Source organism: Phodopus roborovskii, unplaced genomic scaffold (assembly GCF_943737965.1).
Source record: "Phodopus roborovskii unplaced genomic scaffold, PHOROB, whole genome shotgun sequence".
Lineage (NCBI taxonomy): Eukaryota > Metazoa > Chordata > Mammalia > Rodentia > Cricetidae > Phodopus > Phodopus roborovskii.
This window is the reverse complement of record NW_026126525.1, coordinates 38,011,995-38,033,928: the sequence shown is the minus strand read 5'-3', so window position 1 is coordinate 38,033,928 and position 21,934 is coordinate 38,011,995. Positions and strand designations below refer to the sequence as shown.

General features: G+C 37.1%; 1 protein-coding gene across 1 annotated transcript; it reads right to left on the bottom strand.

Annotated features, from left to right (window-relative positions):
• Positions 1–20,150: 20,150 nt before the first annotated feature.
• On the bottom strand, positions 20,151–20,593 carry LOC127232144 (histone acetyltransferase KAT2A-like). Its single transcript, XM_051198110.1, has one exon. The coding sequence runs from the start codon at positions 20,591–20,593 to the stop codon at positions 20,240–20,242; it is 354 nt and encodes a 117-aa protein (XP_051054067.1). The 3' UTR covers positions 20,151–20,239.
• Between the last annotated feature and the right edge of the window lie 1,341 nt (positions 20,594–21,934).

The following is a 21,934-nucleotide window of genomic DNA, read 5'->3' as shown; positions in this document are numbered from 1 at the left end:
AATAAAATGCAGGGATTATTTAAATTTCCTGTATCTGTTGAGGCTTGCTTTGCAGCTGAGTATATGGTCAATTTTGGAGAAAGTATTGAAGTCTCATATTTTCAATATTTGAGGGTCAATGTGTGATTAAGATTTATTATGTTTCTTTTACAAATATGTTGTTCTTTGTTTAGACCATGGTGTTAAAAATTGAAATATCTACTTTTTCCCAGTCCATATCTTTGAAGGACACCTCCTCTTTCACCAGAAACCAGGCTAACATTCTAAACTCCTGGTAGGACTGACCCCCTCCACTCTGCTGGTGTTTGTCTAGCATAATTCCAACTCTTCTTTATATCCTCACGACCATATCCTAGACCAATGTTCTGGAAAAAGCCTTCTACCCCATCAGAGGCCAGAACATCTCCTTGAAAACCAGATAAGCCACCACCACCTACCTTACTGTTGCCTTCATAACATAACCCAACTGCATACCTTCTTATCACCAATTCTGGGCCCATAACTCTGGCAGAAGCTTCCTTTTCCACAAGAGACCTTGTAAGTATCCTGATCCATAGATATGATTACCCCATACTCACCCAGTATAACTCCAATAGCCATTCTTGTCCTCTTCACCATATGATAGTCCATACCTCTGACAGAAGCTTTCCCTCCTGTCAGAGGCTAGGGCAGCATTTTAAAGACCAAAGGCAAGACAAGCATCTTGAACCCCAGAGACAAGGCTAACACCCCGAAAAACAAAACAAAACAACAACAAACCCAAACACACAAACAGGCAAATGTCTCCTAACCCACTAGAAGCTAGTCCAGCATCTTGAACCACAGAGGTACCCCAGTAAGAACAGAAGATAGGCACATAGCCATATCTTCAGCCCCTAAGTTGGCCAACATTTCCCCTGATGAACCAGATGCCATCCAGACCATCAGAATTCCAGTCTCCAATGGAGATGGATGCCCTCTACTTATTTACCAGCCAGAAGATCAGAGAGGAAATGGAAACAAGGAAAAAAACACCCATCCAACAAAGACAAATAAAGAAATAGGCACCTAGACCTATGATCATTCTAAATCCTGATGCCCAAATGTAAGTATAAGAACACAATCCACAACAGTCATGGTAATATGTTACCACCAGAGTCTAACTATCCCACTAAAGCAAGCCCTAGATATTTCAACACATCTAAAGCACAAGAAAGTAATTTTAAAATGAACTTCATTATGATGATAGAGGTTTGTAAGGATAAAATGATTAAATACTTAAGGAAATGAGGGAAAAGACAATTATAAAATAGAAGGAAATCAATACATTTCTTAAATAATGTAAAAGTAAAACAGAGAAACAAAAAGTTGTCAGGAACAAATAAAACTGCTCAAGACATGAAAATAGAAATAGGAGCAATAAAGAAAGCAAAAACAGAGAATTCTGGGAATTGAAGGAAACAGGTACTACAGAGGAAGCACCACCAACAGAATATAAGAGATGGAGAGAAATTCAGGTGTTGAAGATATTATAGAAGGAATAGATATATTGGTCAATGAAAATGTTGTATCTAAAATTTGCTGATATAAAAAACATCCAGACAATATGGGCCACTATGAAAAGTCCAAAGATAAGAATTATAGAAATAAAAGAAGAAGAATTCTGGCTCAAAGGCCCAGAAAATATCTTTAACAAAATCATAGAAGAAACTTTCCCTTATCTAAAGAAGAACATGCTTACATGCTTGTAAAGGCACAAACAGAAAACAAAATCTGATCAGGGAAAAAAAAAGGTCTCTTTCCAGATAATATACAAAACTATAGATAAATATAACTAAGAAATCATCTCAAAAGTTGCAACAGAAGATGTAGAGCAAGGATATCACTCCTCCACTGTTGGTGGGAGTGCAAACTTGCACAGCCACTTTGGAAATCAATATGGCAGTTTCTCATAGAACTGAGAATGCATCTACCTCAAGAGAAGCTTTGTCACTCCTAGGCATATGTCCAAAAGACGCTACACCATAACACAAGGACACTTGGACACTGGCAAAGCTATGTTTATGAACTATGTACTTACTCATAAGTGAATATGAACTATTAACTAAAGGATACTCATGCTACAAATCCACAGATTCAGAGAGTATAGATAACAAGGAAGACTCCAGTGGGGATACTTATGTCTCCCTTAGGAAGAGGAAATAGAAGAGATTTTGTGGGTGGACTTTGGGCATTAAGGATTGGAATTTGAGCAATCAGGTTGGATATGGAGGGGGAGAGTTCTGAAAGAGATGTTTGGGAAGAATATTTCAGGGTCAGCCAGAAACCTGGTGCAAGGGAAACTCCAGGAATCTACATAAATATCTCCAGCCAAAACATAGCATGAACTGGCCATGTCTTCTGACCAGGTAAGACTTCCATTGAAGGGATTGGGACAACAACCCAGCCTACAACCTTTGACCTACAGTCTATTCTGCCAATGTGAGGTGATGGGATTGGTGTCTTGCCCAGTTGTCATCAGAGAGGGTTCATATAGCAACTAACAGAAACAGATTCAGAGACCCTCAACTAAACATTAGACTGAGCTGAGAAATTTCTGCTGAAGAGTTGGAGGAAGGACTGGAAGGATCAGATTGGTCAAGGACATCACAAGAAAACCCACAGAATCAACTAACTTGGAGATCATGGGGGACTCACATAAACTAAATCAATAACCAGGGAGCCTACATGGGATTGACCTAATCTTCTATATATATATATATATATATATATATATATGAAAGTGGGAAGGTTGGTCTTCTTATAGGACTTCTAGCAATGTGAGCAGGGGCTGTCTCTAATTATTTTGCTGGCAATTTCTTATATTGGTTTGCCTTATCCGATCTTACTACATAGGAAGATGCTTAGTATAACTGCAAGTTGATATTTCATGTTATGGTTGATATCCATTGGAGGTCTTCCCCTTTCAGAAATAGATGAGGACTGGATTTGGGGGTACAGAGGGAATGAAGGTTCAACTGTGGAGAGAGGAGGGAGGAGAAACTGCATTCAAGGTGTAAAATAAATAAATATTTAAAAGAACATGAGGCAAATTGAAAAATCATCTTTTTGAATTTTTTTCTTTTTTTTTCTTTTTTCTTTTTATTTTATATATTGATCCCAGTTCCCTCTCCCTCCCTCGCTTCCTCCTTTTTTCATTCATTCACTCTCTCCCACACTCCCATGCCTCCCTCCTGACCACCCTCCCCTCCCATTCACCCCCACTTCACATGATACCTTCCAGGAGGGGTCATCTAAATCTGTCAAGTAATTTGAAGTAGGGACAAGGACTTCTCTCCTGTCTCTCTGTCTCTAGGTTAAGGGAGTATCCCTCCATAGGGGATGTGCCCCCAAAATCCTCTTGTGCGCCAGGAATACATCCTGGTTCAACTGTTTGAGGTCACTTAGACTGCCCAGGCCTTCTAGCTGAGACCCATGTTCAGAGGGTCTGAGTCAGTTCCATGCTGGCTTCCCAGCTATCAGTCTGGTGGCCCGTTAACTCCTCCTTGTTCAGGTCAGCTGTCTTTTCCTCCCTCTCTGCATCTGGATTGCAGATTGGCTCAGTGTTTAGTTGTGGGTGTCTGTTTCTGTTTCCATCAGCTACTAGAAGAGGTCTTTATGATGATAGAGAAGTTAGTCATCGATCTCATTATCAGGGAAAGGTATTTATGGTAGCCATTCCACTGTTTCTCAAATTGTTAGTTGGAGTCAGGTTTGTAGGTCTCTGGACATTTCTCTAGGTTAAGTTTTCTTTTCAAACCTATAATGGCTCCCTCTTTTATGGTCTCTCTCTCTCTCTTCTCTCTCATCTATTGCTCCCCTGACTCAATCTTCCTAGTCCCATATGCTTTCCTCTCCTCCCTTTTTCTTTCCCCCAGCTCCCTCTCCATTCACTGGCCCCCATTACCAATATGGTTCCTGCTGAGTAGTACTCCATTGTGTAAATGTACCCCATTTTCTATATCCATTCCTCAGTTGAGGGGCATCTAGGTTGCTTCCAGGTTCTTGTTATTAGAGATAATGCTGCTATGAACATAGTTGAACAGATGTCTTTGTTGCATGAATGTGCATCTTTGGGGTATATGCCTAAGATTGAAATTACTGGATCTTGTGGTAGACTGATTCCCATTTTCCTGAGGAATTGCCATACTGATTTCCAAATTGGCTATCCGAGTTTGCACTCCCACAAGCAGTGGAGGAGTGTTCCCCTTTTTCCACATCCTCTCCAGTGCAAACTGTCATTGGTGTTTTTGACTTTAGCCATTCTGACAGGAGTAATATGGTATCTCAGAGTTGTTTTAACTTCCATTTCCCTGATGGACATGGATGTCCTCTAATCTAACAGTTTACATAATCAAAGATCTCTTAGCTGCCAAAAAATTGAAAGACTATAACATGCAGAACCCAAACTCTCTGTGTATTTTCCATCTTTATGTGGCTTATATATTTTTTATTATTTTCCTAACATTTTAAGTACTGTTTTATTTTAAATTATATAGTTTTAAAATCTAAGATAATATATACTCTTTTTCTTCTCTTTCAAATCTACATATTTTCAAATACACTGTGATCTGTTTAGACATTCTTTCTGTCTGACTTAGTCCTTTCTGTGTGTCTGTAACGTTTTCCGTCTGCATGAGCAAAAACACTGTTCTGTACCTTAATTCATGGCTTGCCACATGTTAGAACCATATGTAGGTTGAGTTTTCCCTCACAGGAGCCACTTCATGATTACCACATAGAGCCTTCCATAGTAAATGCCTGGCTGATAGCTCAGGCATGTGACTAGCTAACTATTACACATAAAGTAACCCATATTTTTTATCTATGCTTTACCATGTGGTTCATGATGGTTAACTCATTTTCCTTCTTCCTAATGTCCTTCTTCATCAATGGCTGGCTGGCATATCTCCTGGTTGTGCTTCTTCATTTCGTTATCCTTAGTTTGATTGTCCTGCATAACTTTTTACTGTGTTACGTTAGGCCAATTATTAATCAATGACAGTAATAAAGATTCACAATCTGCAGAAGATTATTCCACAGCAGTTGCAGGTTACATTGAGAGTACTGGTACAGAACTCATCTGATGTTCAGCATTGGGATACATTATCATGCACTGTATGAGAGACCTTGAACAAGAAATAATCCTTCATTTAATCAATTTATAAAAGTAAATAATCCATCATAATTGCTTCTTATTTTATTGCACTTTATCCTTTAAATACTATTTAAAATCTAAATTTTATCAGTTCTTTCAATATCATACATCAACCATATTGTGCTTGGTCTCCACCCAGATTTTGATATTATAGAACAGGAAGTCTTCCTTGTAGGTGTTCATCCTTGTGTAAAAAATGCTGCAGAAGACTGATACTCTCTGTCAAATTTTGACACCAGTTACATCATCTAATATTTTAATAGTTTCCAAAATATAATGTTGTTATTAGCTTACTTTCCCAATAAGAAAAATCTGTTTTAGAAATATGTTGTGGTAAAGGAGTATGGATTATTTGTATATCAATAAATGAGAATTGTATCTCCATATGAGTCTGAGTGGTCTGTTTTAATTCAATGGGGTTGTAGTTATAAGGGCTTATTATTTTAAAATCAGAGAGCTATGATCTTATGATTCAGTTCTCATTCTCCAAGACTTTCTAAATCTGGAAAAGTTTCTTAACTTGTTCACACATGAAGATATTTGAAGAAGTGGATTAGTATTTTTATAGCAGCCATTGCAATTTGTACTTAGCATATTAAAGAGCAACCATTCATTTTTAACTTCTCCAGTAATTAATGGCTTTTCTGGAAATAGGAAACATTAGTGCTTATCACCTATCATGTTATTATTATGTGGAGTGTGTGTGTGTGTGTGTGTGTGTGTGTGTGTGTGTGTGTGTGTGTGTTCACTTTTGTACCGCAATAATACTTAAGTAAATTTATGAAGAGGACTAGTAAGAAAAAAATGTACGATGAAATTAAGTTATTACCTAAAGACTGTTAGTCAATATAGTAGAGCACAGTGTCTGAAATCTAAGATTTCAGTTTCTATGTTCTAGTTAACCCTAGCACTCCTGCTCATGAATAATGCTATTGCATGTCTTTCATTCTGATCAAATGGAATATTCTCAGTCACCCTTACTATTTTTAATACAATTTTCCTAAAAATGATTGAAGCAGTAATGGTCTTCCATTGGTTGTTTCTCATTTAGAAAAAGAAATGTTTTTATCTGCTGAGTATCAGTGGTTTCCACTTGAAGCAGGAATGGAGGTGTGATAGTGTAAATGAGATGTACCACATGATCTTTGACACTTGATCAGTTGGTGGCACTGATCCTGTAGGTTTTAGGAAGTATGTCTTTGTTGGGGAAGTATGTCAATGGGTACATGCTTTGAGAGTTTAAAGAATGGCACTATTTATAGTTATCTCTCTCTGCTTTGTGGTAGCAGTTCAAGATGTGAGACCTCTGATTCCTGCTTCTGCTATCCCAAGGGTAGCTTGCTATCATGTGTTACTTATTGGGCTCTTATTTCTCTGAAACCATAATCCAAATAAGTACTTCCTTCTATACATTAATACCTTGGTCATGATATTTCATTCCATCAATAGAAAAGTAATTAATATAAAATATAAAAGTAACTAATATAATCCCAGCAATACCTGATAATGTTATTAATTACATATTATAAATGATTGGATTTTTATCTTCCAAAGGAAACATTTAATCTTTCATATGCATTGATGTCACTTGAATGACCTGACAGAATTTTAATTTTATTAGTGTCTCGCTCATTGTTATTGCCAATGAAAGAATAGAAATTAATATTTTGTGAATGCAATTATTTTATATAGATTATGTGTTCAATCTATTCTTATTTTGCCCTAGAAATTGCAAAAACCCAGACTTTTCAATTACAGAGAGTCCTGATTCTTTCCTGAATTTCTTTTATATCTGAGAGACTCCAACTCTATCAGAAATATAGTTTGCATACATTTTTACACAAGAAGAATCTAAAGACATGTGCACCTTGGTACTATGTAACTGACTGTGGACTAGAACTGAATTTTATTCTCAGTTAGAATAAAAGAAATGCTGTTTTCTCTGCCAGACAAAAATTACTGAGACAGCATAAAATTTATACTTTGTATTTTTCAAAATCTAATGTAGACTTCTGTTTTTGAAAAACACTGATATACTAATGTCTGCATTGTATTGAAACATAATAGCTTGCAAAGTTTTCAATTAAGCAGATTTGACTCACCTCTTTCATGTAACACTTCACAAACACATGAGGCTCAAATCTTTAAAATTCAGCTTATTGGCAGCCAAATTAGATCCATGGGAAAAGGCAGTTTATCCCAAACCTGACAATCTGAGGATGAATCACACATGAGGAAAAGAACTCCTGAAATTGATTCTCTGACCTCCACATGTGAACCTTGGCAAAAGCAAACCTTCCCACAAGTAACACATTAATGCAATCAAGAAATGCACGTAGTTTTAAAATACATAAAAGATAAAAGTCATTCTACCATATTCTTTCCTGTTCAGGGCGATAACAAACTAAAGATATTTAGCATTCTTTTTAATAAACAGATCAATGAATCAGAAAATAATTATGTCATACTTATCCAAATATTTTCACCTACTAGTAATAAACCAGATCAAATTCTAAGGAAATGTCTTGGTTCATGTAATGAACCAAAGAGAAGAGATACACACATACACACACACACACACACACATACACACAAATCTTTTTTTTTATTTTACATATCAATCCCAGTTCCCTCTCCCTCCTTCACATGCCCACCCCTTGTTTCCCATCCCCCTGCCCCCTCCACAGGGAGGGTAATGACTTCCAGGTGGGATCGTCAAAATATGTCAAGTCACTTGGAGTAGGATCTAGGCCCTCCCTCATGTCTCTGGCCTAAGGGAATATACCTCCATGGGGAATATGCTTCCAAAATTCTTTTGTGCACCAGGGATACATCCTGGTTCCACTGTCAGAGGTCCCTTAGACTGCCCAGGCAAGAAGAGCCATCTTTAAGATTAGCCAATTTCACAATCTTTATTCTATGCTCTCTCTGTGAGTTTTCTCTAATAGACTGCTTATAAAGCTCATAAAATACAATTTTACACAATAGGGTAAAAAACATAAAGAAATGTATTTTTTAATGAATAAAAATAACCCTTCTCTGTACCTTTTCTTGCATAAGTTAAGAATTGTGTGTGTTTAGAGAAATGCTGTCTGATGAATGACTTGGAAAGTTGTGCCAGTCATTATTAGAGGAGTCATGGAAGTTACTGTTAATATAGCAACACATAAATGAAAATCCAAAATCAAAGGATAATTATTTGGGGAAGGGTAAAAGACAAATGTTCTGAACAGTCCAGAAAGTATTCTACATAGCCACACTTGGGGTTCTAAATAGGTGGATTTAGTAAGTACGTTGTTAGCAAAAGTTAAAGAACAAATAGAAAGGAACAAATAGAAGTAGTAGATAGCAAAAGATCAAATACAGGTAGTGACAATGTGAAACCAAGATAAATGAACACCCTGATTGAGAGAGCAAACAAAGGCACCTCTATTAAGTCAGGGGCTTACAACTCCCAGCAAAAATAACTGGGGAAGTCTCATTGAGGCAGCCTGCAGAGCTCTTGATTGAGAGTTTTCTGCTAACCATTAGCAGGTTCACATAACCAGCAGTTTTTTCTTTTCTTTTTTTTTCACTCTTAAAACCTTTTATTTTAATCCAACAAGTACCATGAAAAGCATACCTTGATTTATAATTTTCAAGAATACATAAACAAGATAATCTATTTTTTAATTAGCTAAACCTACCTTTTCATTTATTTATTTTTATTTTTTATTTACTTATTTTTTTTCTTATTTTACATATCAATCCCAGTAACCAGCAGTTTTATACTATGGAACAAACCATAGCAATGTCTATGTCAATCCTTCCAGCTCTTCTCTGAGATGCAATATTTTAATACCATCAGTTGCTTTCTGCTTATTTTTCTATCACTCTTACAGATTGAGGAGGACAGGCTGACCTAAGATGAAAGGTTTTGGAGGACCCTTGATATAATCATGGGAAGGCCAGAGTCTCAGAGTTTAATTTCAGTAAGTATAAATAGCACACAACAATTTACCAGTGAAGTGTATATTATACCAACATAGATTAAAGGAGATGACAAATCATTATTTACTGGCAATTTTTTCCTCAACTTAATGTTTTTATTAATTATTTTATAATTACAAACAATGTACTTGACACAAGCTAGAGTCATCTGAGAAGTGGAAACGCCAATTGAGAAACTGCCTCTACAGGACTGAACTGCAGGTAGCCCAGCCTGTAAGCATTTTCTTAATTAATGATTGATAAGGGAGAGCCATAAGCCATTGTAGGCAGAAATACCTCTGAGATGGTCGTCTGGGTTCTATAAGAAAACAGGCTGAGCAAGCTATGGGGGCCAAGATAGTAGACAGCACTCCTGTGAATTCTTCAATCAACCTTATTTTTATAATGAGTGTTCCTAAGAAATATTTTCTCCATAGTTAATAATAATAATCTTAATGTTTGTTTTGAATGAATTTTTTGTGTGCAACCAAAGTATGACAAAGTGGGTTTTTCCCAGTCTTATAGCATAATGAAAGACATTGATGCTCAGAGTCATGTAAACTGAAGTTTATGGATGTCTTAAAATGTAATGGTAAAATACTCAGTATTTTCAGGAAATGTATGAACTAATATGGCTGTATGCTGTAGAACAACAAACACCACCATATGGCCTTCACTGTGGTATATCAAAATTCTATATTCCAGTTAGTGGCATGTGAATAGTTCAGAATGAAATCAAGGAATATATGGCAAAAATTAAGTTATAAGTGTAGTTACAAATAATTATATTTAATTAAATTTATTTCCCAATGTTCTATAATTATTAGTACATTTTCTTTATTACCTGTAGGAATGTCAGTATACCAAGTATAACACAGACTTCTGCATAAATTTAGCAAAAAATAATTTGCTAAATTTTATTCTAAAAAGTAAGAATTATTTTCATAAAATTCTGTTTATAACTCCTTAATGCTTATATTATTTGTTTATTTCCAGATATTCATTTTTCTTCTTCTTATATTAGTGATCTGATCCAAGGCCTGATTCTTATCCTCAGGCTACAGCCTCATCACCAAACTTTCTTTTGATTATACTATTTGTCACGTGAAGAAGGGGCTTTTTGTGGTGTCCAAAAATACTTTTTTCTCTTGAAATTTCAAACCTGTTTTTCTATTGATTCTCATAAGGATAGATACCATCTCAAAGGTGGAAATGTGTTTTTAAGGTTTTTTGTTCCTTTCATATATTATCTGGGTGTCACCAAACACCAAATTCAGTAAAAATGGAAAAATTAAAAATCAGTTACATAATAATAAAGTTGAATTTGGACATTGCTACATCCTTTTAGCAATTTTTGTAACGTACATACATACATACATACATACATACAATTCTTGTGTGTGTGTGTGTGTGAGTGTGTGTGTGTGTAGTGTGTGTATATATATATATATATATATATATATATATATATATTTAAATTAGAAACAAGCTTGTTTTACATATCAATCCCATCCTCCCCTGTTCCTCCCACCATCCCATCCACTTTTGGCTCCCCAGGGAGGGTGAGGCCTTACATGGGGAGTCTTCAAAGTCTGTCATGTCATTTGGAGCAGGGCCCAGGCCCTTCCCATGTGTCTGGGCTAAGGGAGTAACCCTCTATGTGGATGGGCTCCTAAAATCCATTCATATACTAGTGATAAATACTGATCCACTACCAGAGGCCCCATAGCCAGCCCAGTCCTCCCAACAAACACCACATTCAGGAAATCTGGGGCAGATTCTTGATAAGCAGGCAAAACGATAGATAATTTTCAGTTAACATAATATTTTAAAAGTCACACTTGAGAATGCTTGCATTAATATGAAGAAAGGTAGAGATGAAAAGGTAAACCCATGCATTTGCACAGAACCAGAGCTACTATAAGAATGGAAAAATACAACCAAACTCTCCATTGATCACAAGAAACTAGAAGTTTAAACCTTAAAATTCCAGACCCTGCCCTCAGCCAGTAAATAGGCAAAAGGTTACATTCTGTGGTGTACTTACAAGACCTGTAAGTATGTGAGCTTTGTTGCCCCACCCAGAAACCCACGAGAATACAAAACTCCGGGGCTATAAAAACTGATTGGTCTCTGGGACACGGGCTTGGATGGTTTGAATTGATTGGTCTGCACCACACAAGCATGGGCTGAGGATGCTATGAGATGATTGGTTTACAATGCTTGGGCTTTGTTTCAATCCTACAAAAGCTATCCTCTTCTGCCCTTGTGGTCCCAAGCCCTATGCCCGCTGCGTGGTGCATGACTGTGGACCCCAGTGCACTTGGAATATAAAAGGCCTCATGTTTTTACATCAAGACTGCTTCTCATGAGTGATTTGGGGGGGGGGTCGCCTTTCCTGAGTTGCGGTGTGAGAGTCCACCCACTCTGAGGGTCTTTCACTACTTGTCCTTACTTGCAAATGTATATCAAGTCCTCTTATTATTTCAGGTTTTCATAACAGGCAAAGCAAACTTTTGTTTGCTGTTTTTTGTTTGTTTGTTTTTGTTTTGTTTTGTTTTGTTTTTGAGACACAAGTCTCAATTTATTCCAAGATGGCCCTAAGCTCACAATCTTCTTGCCTTCATCTGGAATGTTGAGATAACTGTGGGCTTCCATGTTACTTTTAACCTGACCTCTGTGTTTGCCTGTGGATACAAAGAGCAGGTTTGCTCTAATAAGAACACTCCTTTTGTCATGTTTTGTATTTCTTTTGCTTGCCTGAATCCACCTAATATACTAAGAACAGCTAGAAATGCTGCGTTTACCCTGAAGCTAATGGATGATAAAAGCTCTTCCAACACTGCAGCTGATTTTCACAAACAGGTGTTAGAGCTGTGAACATGAAAGACTGCCCTCCACTAAAATCTGATCTAGGCTAGTATACAGAGTTTCTACTTGATTTTGGCAGATATGTCTGAAACTGGCATCCCCCGAAGGAGATCACAATAGTAACTGTTAGGTTAATATGACATACTGTGTCCTTTTTCTATTGATCCAAGGGCACAAAATACCATGTGAAATGACTATACACTCAACAGGGAAGATCAAAACATTCCATATCATCTGCCTACTGATTTTAAAGAGAAAGGTCAAATATACTGAAATCTCTTTGCTAGGGCTGAGCAACCATCCTTGAAATAGAGAGGGATTGAGAGAAATAAATATTTACTTTCTTCAGTACAGGAAGATAAAGATGCTACATTGTGCTTTGCTCAAATTAAGCAGATTATTGCTTCATACCACCAATTGCGCAGTGTCTGGGCATTGGCTGCAGCAGCAGTTCCAGAAGCCCAGCAAGAGATTGATTAAAGGGAGTCTTCTACCATCTGTGGCCATGTTATGCTTGGGATAGCTTATACATCTGCAAATGCAGCAGTAAATATGCCAACATGGGCATCAAGTTTCCTTGAAACACAAAAGAAAATAGAGTCAGGAAAACTGAGGTTTTAACTTAAATGTTATAGAGTGGGATTCATGGTAAATGGATGGCTGTGCCATTCTGGTTGAAAAGACCATGCTAGAAAGATTATTTTTACTTGAAAAATTTATGTTTCAAAATTTAGTCTGTTCTATTCTAATATTTGTCCAATTACAGACATTTTGGCAGGGAGTCAATTTTTACATTAGAAAGCAATATATCTTAAAAGGTTTTGGCTTAAAACAGTTATATTTTATTTGGATGATAATAAAAAGAAAAATATGAAGTAGATAAATAACTATAAAATGCATCTACCCAATCTTCCTGGAAGATTGAGTCATTGGGAGGAATAGAGGAGAGCAAGAAAAGAGATACCATAAGAGTGGGAGCCATTATAGGTTTGAAGAGAAATCTCAAACTTGGGAAATGTCCAGAGACCTACAAGGATGACCGCAACAAACAATCTGAGCAATAGTGGAGAGGCTACCTTAAATGCTCTTCCCTGATAATGAAATTAATAACAACCTTATATACTATCCTAGAGCCTTCATCCAGTAGCTGATAAAAACAGAAGACAACCACAGCTAAACACTGAGCTGAACTCCTGCAATCCAGTTGCAAAGAGGAAGAAGTGATGAGTTAACTGTTTAAGACCAGGCTACAGAAACTCACAGAGACAGCTGACCTGAACAAGAGGGTACCCAGACCCCCTGAACATGGGTCTCAGGAGGCCTTGGAAGTCTAAGGGACCTCTAACAGTGGAACCAGGATATATCCCTGTTGTATGAAAGGAATTTGGGAGCACGTTCCCCATGGAGGCATACTTCCTTAGCCTAGAAACAAAAAGGAGGGCCTAGTCCCTACCCCAAATGACTTGACAGATTTTGATGATCCCTCCTGGAAGGCCTCACCCTCCCTGGGGATTGAATGGAAAATGGAATGGAGGGGGAGCATGGGAGAGTAGGAAGGAGAGGGAACAGGGTTCTATATGTAAAATGAGAAAAAAAGTTTCTTGTCTCTCAATTGACTGAACAGCATCTTGATCATTCAAGAGGCTCACACTTCAATATTTTGAATTATTCATGATTCACTATTTTTCTCATTTATTTACAGATTCAACAAATACATATTTTAGGCTGATTTCCATACAGTGTCAGAGATGCAGCCCTGGAGAAGACAAAGTTTCCTCACTTCCAAATAAAGAATTCTGCATCTATGCTTACAAATGTTATGTCTAACTATTCTTTCTCTTTCTTGATCTAAAAATGCAGTACCCCTCTCTCCTCCTTTCACATATTGGAACATAGAGAATGGAAATCCCTCAGTGGCATCAACTCTTCTTTATGGCCAAATGCAAAAACACATATATTATAGCTTCTTCTTCTTCTTCTTCTTCTTCTTCTTCTTCTTCTTCTTCTTCTTCTTCTTCTTCTTCTTCTTCTTTTTCTTCCTCTTCTTCTTCCCCTCCTCCTTCTCCCTCTTCCTCCCTTTTAAGTAAAATGGGGGCCCAAGTGTTTGGTTCCATTTATTTTTCTTGGTAAGTGAATCATTCTACATGCACTGCCTTCTGAGTATTCTACCTTCTCATAAACTTTCTCCTGGGTAGTTTCTATATCTTAGAAGTCATTCCTTGACATGTTTATGTGATTTTACAAAAACATATAAAACTGCAATACTTGTAACTCATATTAAGAATGAGTGATTACATTGTAGAAGGATGAAAACAACTGATTTTCTTTGTCTCTGGAGGTCTAAACCATCGAAACACAACACAAGCCCCAAAGCACTGGTGTGGAAAGCTTTGGTATATCCCATCTTTCACCATTGTGCTATGGTTCTTTCATCTAAGTGAGTGTTGGGATATACCCATAGCTATTTCAAGACTCATGAAGCCCACAAACCACAGATTGAATATACCTATAATGTAACAAGTAATAAAATTAGGACAGTCACTTGTCCTAAGTGCTCATTCTATCCTTCCTGGTCTAATTAGAAAATAAAATTCTCAGTGTAATTATAACATAGTTATAAAAACACTCTTAAAAATGTTCATATCACTATAAAAATACTTCAATCTGACTTGCCTTCTGAATTCTCTGCAATTGCTGCTGTCTGTCAGAATAAGATTTCTATTATAAAACTTAATGTATAACTCTCTGCTTCTAATTTTAAAAGTTTCTGCTTTGAAGTATCTCTCTACTTCTAGAATGCAGAATGTGGAAACTCACTCCCATGCATTCCCCATTAGATCATTCCTAGTTCTTAATGCTGCCATGTGATCTGAGAAAATGGGACATATCACCATTTTTTTCAGCTTTCTTCTTTTTACTCAGGTCATATTAACCAACATGATAGTTTTTATTGCTGATATTTTTCAGTAAACTAGGAGTTCAACTCCAATGCTTATAACTTTATGTTTACATTGTGTTTGGCTTAATTATAAACTTAATGAGCCAAAAATAAAAATCCTCAGCATTTTCTTCCATAATGTTCACCACTATTTTTTCATATATTTATTACCTTTTCTTATTTTACATATCAATCCCCATTTCCTCTCCCTACCATGCCCCCCTGATTGTCCTCCTGTCCCATTCCCCAACCTTCTAAGAGGGATCATCAAAATCAAAATATCAAGTCATTTGGAGTAGAGTCTAGGGCCTCCCTCCTGCCTCCAGGCTAAGGGAGTATTCTTCCATGGGGAATGTGCTCCCAAAGTAATTTCATGCACCAGGAATATATCTTAGTTCCACAGTCAGAGGTCCCTTAGAGGGCCCAGGCCTTCTAACAGAGATCATTGGCTAAATGGCTCTATAGACTCTATAAACACCATAAACATTTCCGGCTATTGTTAATGCTATTGATTGTTATCTACAACTTGATGGTAAGATTACTTTGTTGAAGACACGACTTATTTATGGCATAGAACATGAAGTAATCTAGTTGATACTCAACTGGAAGATTTATTCCTACTACTATTCATAGTGCTACAAAGTGCTGGACATGGCACTGGAGGAAAAAGTAATATGAAGATTCTTCCAGCTATAAACGCTTCAAGTTATAATTGTTATCTGCTTGCAAGATATGGCTACTGATAAAATAGTGACACAAATGGTAGACAACAAACAATTTTTTTTTAATTTAAGGCCCACTTAATGAGATGGTACCCATACCTAATAATGTTAATGAGGTCAAAAACATAAATTTAAATTAAAGAAATAGATGAAGAACATGTTACTCCAATGCTCTACAGGGTTCTTGTATAAGTACCTGAAAAATGACATGAAGTAATTATTTCGGAATGATTAGGAAAAGCAAAGGAAGTCAATGTCTAGAATGCTCAGTAATAAGACCACATTAGGGAAGACAGTAATGAATACAGTAAGTGCAGACAAGAGCAGCCTGAGATGTCTGAGCAAAAGCAGAGGCCTACTTGAAAGCTTCTATAGGGGAACATATAGTTTTTTTTCCCCTTGCCTTTATGCACTAAGCAACACTTCCATTAGTGTTCATAGAAAGAGCCTACTAAATTTAATAAATTATGAAATTATATATGTATCTACAAATTTAAAATGAAAACATTTAAGAAATAAAAGATAATTTTGTAAGATTATTTAAAAGTATAAAGAAAGACAAATAACTAAGTAAAAAGTATCTTGAAAAGGAAATGAAAAGATTAGTGTTAGAACATTCTACATTTGATGACTTGATATTCCAGAATAAAGAAAAGAGTGAAATAGAAGTTATGAATGCACAAGAGGAAAAACTGTCTCTTCATTGAGTTGTTAGGATAACTGGATTATAGAGTCAAAATAAAAATATAGACTCATTCTCATGCAAAATTAAAATATTAACTCAAATATAAGATGAGAAACTAGAAAGCATAGGGGAAACTATATAGCACTGATACAATCAATGATAATTCTAATCTCAAAACTGATGGCCATTATCAACCTCCAGCAATAATCTGATGCTGTCCTCTGATACACCATGAAACTGATTCATTTAGTGGAGACCAAGAGAACTATGCCTCTTATGTGGTCAATATTCAAGATCTCTGAATTAAGTTAGATTTCAAATTTAAGTATTGTGGTGGAAAGTGACTCTTGTATTCAAGACTTCAGAAGGAAAATGGCTGGTATGCCATCAGCCATGCCATTATCTTATAGTGTGGAGTTGAAGTATTAAATAATGGAATAAGGCTATGTACCCAAAAAGAGAACAAGGAAATATTGTGGAAATGATACAACTACTCGGTGATTTTACCAGGATAACTGGATCTATAGCAATAAATAACACAAGAAAGACTTGAAAAAGGACTGCATCCTGTAAGAAGCCTTCAATTGGCTACATTTTTCAAAGGGAATTCAAAGTATTAGAAGGTTTGCATATGTGTTCAAACTGTTGCTGCTAATTACAAAGTCCTACCTAAATTCATTGATTAGTATGCTCCAGAAAAATTTGACATTTTGGATAAAATCATTCAAGAGATTTTTCATAAAATACATTTTTTAAAAACTCAGTAGATAAGACAAAATTAGTCCTTTTTGAGTACAAGATAAAACTAGATAAATTGTTGGTATACTTGATCCTACTGTTGTGAATTGGGCTATAAACTGTGTGTACTGTCCCTAAGCAGAATCACTGGTCTTTGGAACCTGTGCCATGAAGAAATCCTATCAAGGTTATAGTCTCCAAATCAGGAGAATCCTTCTGAAAAAGAGCACAAAAACAGAGTAAGGGTTCAAAATTTGTCTTGTCTAGAAAGTAATTACACAGGAAAAATAAAAAGAATATACATCCTAAAATTTGAGCTTCAAAAAACTTGCATCTAACTGAAAAGTATGTTGCCTGGACTTCAAAATATAATAATGCATAAAATTTCAGAATATTTTTTATACTTTTATTGTTTCAATTTTGTGCATATTTGATGTTATCTTATTCCCTTCTCTATATCCTACCAGATCATCCCTACTTCCCTCCTCATCTCACTTCACACAGTTTCTCTCTTGCAAATAAAATAAAACAATATTATGGAGTCTCAAGTGTTCTTGATACATCCACAGTTCAGCCTTTGGAGAAGCAGATATTTTTTCCAGCAAGTATAATTATAAATAGCTTCTTGGTAAGGGATGAGACTTTATGAGCACTTCCCTTTCTTCAAGATTGGAATTTTGTTTAGATTGAATTTGTACAGGTTTTACATATTCTGTCACATTTTCCCTCCCTATACACCTAACTTCATGTCACAATTTCTGGGTATTCATGTGTGTGTCATCCTTGTTGTGTCTGAAACATGCTGTTTCCTGGAGACATCCACTACGTCTGTCTCTTACAATCTTTCCACTTCTTCTTACCACAGAACTCTGAGTTGTGAAGGCAGGGGTGTGATAAAGCTACCTATTTAAGGATGAGTTCTGTAAAGTTTCTCAATCTCTGCACATTTTCTAATTGTAGGTCTCTGTATTAACTACCTTCCACTTCAAGAAGAAGCTTTTTTGATGAGGATTGAGTGATGTACTGATCTATGGTTATACCAATAATTCATTTTATTGCTATGTCCACTATTCAGAATAGTAAAATTATGTTTTTCTTTAAGGCCCATTATCATATTGTCTCAAGTTTTCATGTCATTAGTAGTTTTAGGTATGGTGTCCATTTCATGGTGTTGGCATTAAAACAAAATTTTTATATAACATTTGTGCTACTAACAGTATATCTTTCAGGCATGTCATTATTATAGGTCACAGACTGCATAGCTGAGTAATATTAGCAATTACTTTTCTTCCACGGTAGCATGGATAATAGATTTCAGCACTAAGAATGCTATTCAGGATGGGTGAGGCTTCTAGTGATGTTACAGCTCCATCTTTCCATGTTCAATGACAGAAATTCTAAAAATTAATCACATAAAAACATGGGCTAGCAAAGGAATAATAGAAAAAGTAGTTCATATCAAACTAATAAGCAAGGTTGAAGGAACCAAGTATGGTATTGAAAATGACCAAGAGTTTGAGAGAAAATATTTATAAGTCATATACCTGATAAAGATTAATTCCAGATATGCTAAGAGTCTCTCAAGTAGCTCCATAGAAATAAAGCAAAGTACCAACTGGTTTTGAGGCACAGGTTCATTGTGTAGCCCTGGCCATCATGGCTGGTCTACTTAAAGGACATACAAGTTGTCAATGGGTATGAAAAAACGTTCAGCACCATTAATCACTGGAAATATGCAAATCAAAACTGTGATGTCCCTTCATATTCATTGTAAGAGCCATCATCAAGCTGGGCAATGATGATAGGTACAGGTGAAAATGTAGAAGACAGGAAATTATTGCACCTTGGTTATGGTAATGTAATTAGAAAAATAGTGTGGAGGGTACTCAAGAAAACAAAAATAGGAAGGCCATATGACATAGTTATCCCACTTCTTTAAATTTACCCAAAATACTTAAGATCAATACATTAATAAATATCTCACCCTATGTCTATATAGTGTTAGTTATAATGTCTTCTGTTATATACATTAATATACTAATATTTAAGCCTGGGTATTCATCAGTGGATTAACAAGTAAAGAAAATGTACTCAGATTCTCCATGATGTCACTTTGGGTGGAATTAAATATTCATCTTTGCCCTCACCCCTACCAAATTATCTTCCTTTGGCAAGTTTTGACAGTAGTTTAACTATGGGGGCATCCACTAGGATGAAAAGGACTACATTCATTTCCTTCCAACAATCATTTTATGCTTTGGAAACCCAAATGTTTCTGTGTTATGTGAGACTGTTAGATGGAGAAACAATGTTCTGCCTCAAAATGCGCTTATTCTCTGAAAGAAATGGCCACTTGATATTGTGTATTTGCATGGTTTGTGAAGACATACACAAGAGATTCAATTCTCTCTAAGCTGCTGACTTAGTGATGCACACGTAAGGTCAGAACAATTTTCAATAGTTCCAGCAAGACTGTGTTAATAGATAGACTTCCACTTCTACTCTGGCTGGCCCAAGTCACAGTCCCCAGTAGGACTAGGATACCATCCTGGTATATGAGCTAGCTTGTTAGAGCCCAAGTCCTATGATATTAGAGCCCATGATATTGTGGGATATCATGCTCAGCCTCAATTCAAGGGAGAAGCGCTTGGCCCTGCCCCAACCTACTGTGCTTTATGTTAATGCCAAGGAATGAATGGTCCTTATGCCCCTGTCCTGGGGGACAGATGGACAAAACAGTGTAGGATGAGCCACAGTCTCTCATGGCTCCTCCAGTCCTGGCTGTTTCCATCCCAAGGCTAATCATAATCACCAAATAGCCCTGACCCTGGGAAACAGGCACCTGGGTCAGGCTCAGAACTCCCAGCCTGCGTGGCTCTCTAAGGACCAGGGCTGAGCAGTTAGTTCATCCCCTGGCCACGAGGCATTCAACGAAGGGCTGGTCCCAGACCAGACTTTTCCCCAAGGCTGAATGCAATGAAGGCAGGAACAGAGCTGCGGGCTTGGGAGTGCCTGCTGGCTGAAGAGTCTTGAAGATTTGGGGTCCATGGCTGGAATTTCTCCTGCTGAGTCAGGGAGAGGCGGGCCAGGAACACCCAAACGGATCAGGTGAGGCGGACATTGCAGAGCCCAGCTGAGGACTACTTGTCAATGAGCCCCCCCTCCTTGAGCTTGAAGTAGAAGAACTTCTCCAGGGCACTGGCACAGCGACAATATTCACTGTCTGGGGGATTGTACTCCCGGCAGTTGGCAATGACCCGCTGTAGGTCAGCTACAAAAAGCTTCCGGGTCACGTAGTAGCGACTTCGCAACCGTTCTGTCATGGTCTTCAGGTCAATGAGGAAGCGGATAACCTCGTAGTAGTCGGGGGCCCCTGATTTCTTCACGGGTTCCATGAAGGGCCAGGCACTGGGGTGTGACTTGATCTGAGCCAGCAGGTTTTTGAGGGTTGTGTATAGCTGATCAGGGTCCTTCAGCTTTTGTTGACTCCTCATGGAGCCCTTAATTCTAGGAGTGGACTGGGGATGGAATGTGGGATGGGAGCTAAAATGAAAACAGAGGTGTGGCATGATAATCGTGGTTGGAATGTAAAATAAAATTTAAAAGAATATGAGTCAGGGTAGGAATAGAAGACAGAACAGAGAGAGAGAGAGAGAGAGAGAGAGAGAGAGAACATAAAAAAGAGAGCCATGTTTGAAGAGAAAACTGAACCTAAAGAAAGGTCTAGAGACTTACAAGACTGACTCCAACTAACAATTTGAGCAACTGTGGAAAGGCTACCATAAATGCCTGATAGTGAGATCAACAACTAACTTATCCACCATCATGGAGCCCTCATGTAGTACCTGTTGGAAACAGAAGCAAACTCCCATAACTAAACACTGAGTTGAACTAGAATCCAGATGTAGAGAGAGTAGACAAGACCAGGTTGCAAAAACACATAGAGACAGCTGACCTGAACAAGGAGGAGCTAATGGGCTCCCCATACTGATAGCTGGGAAGCCAGCATGGGACTGACTCAGGCCCCCCTGAATATGGGTCTCAGCTAGAAGGACTGAGCAGTCTAAGGGACCTAAGACAGTGGAACCAGGTGTATTCCTGGTGCACATAGAGGATACATCCCCTATGAAGGGATACTGCCTTAACTTAGAGACAGGAGAGAAGTCCTAGTCCCTACTTCAAATGATTTCAAATGGCATAGCCCTACATGTGGAGTGGCGGGGGGATGGGAGGGGAGGGTGGTCATGGTGCATGTGAGGGGGGAGAGAGGGTAAGAGGAAGGGAGGAAGTGAGGGAGGAGGAACTGGGATCAACATGTAAAAGAAAATAAAAAAAGAAAGAGAGGAAAAAAAGAAATCTAAAGTTTAAAAGTAAATAAAATAAAGAACAAAAGTGACTTGATAAAGATGGCAGAGGCCCTTAAAGAAGAAATGGAAATTTACCTTTAATAAATTAAGGGAACAACAGACAAAAAAATTGGAAGAAATAAATAAATAAATCCCTTAAAGGATTTTTATATAATCAAACAGATGAAAGAAACATTTCAAGGCTTGAAAATTGAAATAGAGGCAATAAGGAAAACAAAAACTGAAGGAATTCTGGAAATAAAAAATCCTGGTAAACAAACTAGAACAACCAACAGAATACAAGATATGGAAGAGAGAATCTCAGGCATTGAATATACAATAGAGGAAATAGGTTCATCAGAAAAGAAAATAATAAATCAAAAAAAAAATTCTTAACATAAAACATCCAGGAAATCTGGGATACTATGAAAAGATGAAACCTAAGAATAATAGAATTAGAGGAAGATTGTATCTCTGACACGGTCCAGA

Bases quoted from the DNA above. Each gene is read 5' to 3' on its own strand.
- LOC127232144 (XM_051198110.1), bottom strand. From the start codon at position 20,593: ATGAGGAGTCAACAAAAGCTGAAGGACCCTGATCAGCTATACACAACC.